We start from the raw sequence: 3041 nt of genomic DNA, 5'->3' as shown, positions 1-3041 counted from the left end.
AAACTATCCGTCGAAGGATCACCTACTGCCTTCCATCATCCATATCCTCGGAACTCCGAAATCCAAATTTGATCAAACATATCAATCACGGAGAAAATTACAGAGTCATGCCAAATCGAGCATTTCAAATTTTCAATTAATAAATATTGCAAGGGAAAGAAAAGGAATCAAATTCAGCACCAAAAATAAAAGATAATAGAACCTCAAACAAATTAAAAAAAAACTATAGCTCCATAAATCAAATCATTCGATTGCAGTTGCATAGATGGAAAAAGAACAGAGGAAAGCAACAATTTCAGTGATTGGGGAAAAATTGAAGCGTACTAGTAAAGATTGCATTTTAGGCGGCTATTCCACTTGGCATAGGATCGAGGAACGGTGAATCGGGAGAAGAATTCGGACAGAGGGCGCGGTGGCGATGACCAATCTACTTCGCGAAGAGCATCGACGAGATCCTCCGCAGTGACGTTCCCCCAATCCATGTTCCTACGATTTTCCTCCGACGCAAAACCCTAGCGAGAAAATTCGTCGCAGATTGACGGAAAATCGCAGCGTGGCGGAATGAATCTTTTTTACCCCCTTCCCTTCCTTTCTCTTTGTGTGGTGGAAAGAAAATGAGGATTTTATAGTTTTATCTGTGTCGGGAATCCGGGATGGTTTCTTTTAATTTCTGTTAGTGCCAATGAGGGATTGGTGTTTTGATCAGTAGAAAATGAAAGCCGAAGCTCTTCTTGTTATTGTTGCCACTCTCGACTCTTGGCAGTTGCCACTTTCCTCCGAGTCATGTACTTTTAAGTTTTAACCGTTTTACTTTGAGTGCTTTGGTTAACTTTCATTTTTACCGTCCTCACACAAACTCATTGGTAGGGGAGTGGGACTACCTAAAATGGATTTTCTTAATTTTTTTTTTCACTTAACGGGATTAGGGGGTGACGGGGTGTCATTAGCAGGAAATCCAATTCCTCAACCAAAACCGGACTCCGTTATGACGGATAATTGAGTATAATTAAATCCGACTTGATTAAATTTAATAATAACTAGATGGGCATTAGTTCTGAATAGTGAAATATAAATTAATTTAATTATCCAATTATATATATAAAAAAACAAATAGGTTCATGATCTTTTAAATTTTTGACAATACATTCTTAACAAAATTTAAATACAAAAAGATTTTTTACTTTCATAAACAGAAGATAATCTTATTCTTTTGTTTATTTGTCTTTACAGATCAAATGGAACTGACTAATGTGATTGTACCATTGTCCATGTGCTCATTACGAAAAGGAGGCTAAAATTTGTAGGACAAAAAGGTCAAAAATATTGATGTCACCAAAGGCCATTTAAAGGGAAGACCTCGCTCGAAAGTACTTTCAACAACTCATCTCTGTCGTCTCCTTCTATCACAATAGAGGTGTCTTCCACCGCCGGCTATTTACCTTTCTATGATCGTAACGTTATGGCTATATATAAGAAGATCTATAAAGGTGAGTTTCGCTGCCCTAGGTGGTTTTTCTTTGAATTGTCCAATTTTGTTGCTAAGCTTCTTGATACTAACCTGACAAAAGAAATTCCATTCCGGACATCATGGAGAATCGTTGGTTCAAGAAAGGCTTTAAGCAGATTAAGTTCCATATTGAGGATGACAATAAGGTGGTGTAGCATGTTGCTGGTGGTAGTAATTATGTTTATTCTTCTTTTGATTTGTGGAGGAGGAGGAGGAGGAGGAGGAGGAGGAATGCTTTTGTTGCCACGGTCAGAGAGTTTGAATGTTTGATATCATATCATTTTTCCCTAGTTTTGATCTCTCTGGCTTATTTGAGGAGAAGGGTGACAAGGTGAAGTTTATTTCCAGTGCGCCGGTTTCCAAGATCATATCGAAATTAGAGGAGATTACTCAATTGGTGAGCTTCACGATCAGCAAGAAGGGCAGCAGAGTAAGCTTGGAAGGTTCCAGAAAGGGAGTGAAGTGGTCATTGACCATTGCTGTTGAGATTTTTGAGCTGACGCTTTCTTTGGTTGTGGTGGAAGTGAAGAAGAAAGGAAGGGATAAAGAGGAGTATGAGAGGTTCTTCATGTATAGGAACCCTTTTGTCTGCAAATTTTAGCCTCCTTCCCATGACGGACATGCACCTGAATAATGTTACAACCACATTAGCCAATTCTATTTTATCTATGAGAGGCAAATGAACGGAATGATAAAATTGTCTTTCATTTGTGAAAGTAAGGAATGTTTTTGTATTTAAATTTTATCAAAAATGTATTTGTCAAAAACTTAAAAGGTTAGGACCTATCATTTTCTCTTATATATACAATTTTACAAAGAGTGTTAAATTATGATATTTATTTTAAGTATAACTTGATGATGTATTGTTCTTATTATCTTATCATATATTATTTATGTAAATTTTTTAAAAGTTTATCTTCAATCGGATATCTAATTATTCGAAGCGATCTAATCCAAATTTAATCGGTTCAAAATGATTCAGATTCACTCACAAAAAATTTTAAATTTAAATCAACCCAAATAATTAAAATTTAATCAGCTCAATTTTTAATTTTTTTTTCCCAATCCAAACCAACTCGAGTCATAAACACTTCAACTAATTGGCTTTGATTTCCTTGTAATTACGATGGGATGAATTTTGTTACCACTAGTAAACTAATGACGTATTACCTTATTCTTTTATGAATTTATTTTCTTTACTAACAATATAACGATTAAAGACTCAATTCAATTTTTGTCTATTTTTTCAAGAAATAAGACGATATATCTATTAAAAAAATGAGAATTCCAGCTCCATTCATATTTAGTGTAAGACAACACGACACTTCCATTCATATTTAGTGTAAAACAGGAAGCTGCCTAAACCCCTTACTCATAATCGGCCACCATGAATGAGAAATTCACAGTTTGCCAAAATTATAGAGAACCTTGGAGAACCGAAAGGGAGAGGTCACCAAAGTAAGAAGGACGAAATCCCAGGGAGATAAAAACTGTCTCCCAAAATATTGAGGACAAGGATCAACTATAGTGGTCA

General features: G+C 35.6%; 1 protein-coding gene and 1 pseudogene across 1 annotated transcript in view; one reads left to right on the top strand and one right to left on the bottom strand.

The window, feature by feature from the left end:
- LOC107625611 (PRA1 family protein A1) overlaps positions 1 to 777 on the bottom strand; it is a 4094-nt gene extending 3317 nt beyond the window's left edge. The window contains exon 1 of the mRNA XM_016328295.2: positions 325 to 777. Within this exon, the coding sequence (XP_016183781.1) occupies positions 325 to 482 (158 nt within the window). The 5' untranslated portion in view covers positions 483 to 777. The remainder of the gene's footprint in view (positions 1 to 324) is intronic.
- Positions 713 to 2108, top strand: LOC107627552 (annotated as a pseudogene).

Source organism: Arachis ipaensis, chromosome B02 (genome assembly GCF_000816755.2).
Source record: "Arachis ipaensis cultivar K30076 chromosome B02, Araip1.1, whole genome shotgun sequence".
In the NCBI taxonomy this organism is placed as follows: domain Eukaryota; kingdom Viridiplantae; phylum Streptophyta; class Magnoliopsida; order Fabales; family Fabaceae; genus Arachis; species Arachis ipaensis.
This window is presented reverse-complemented; position numbering and strand designations above follow the sequence as displayed.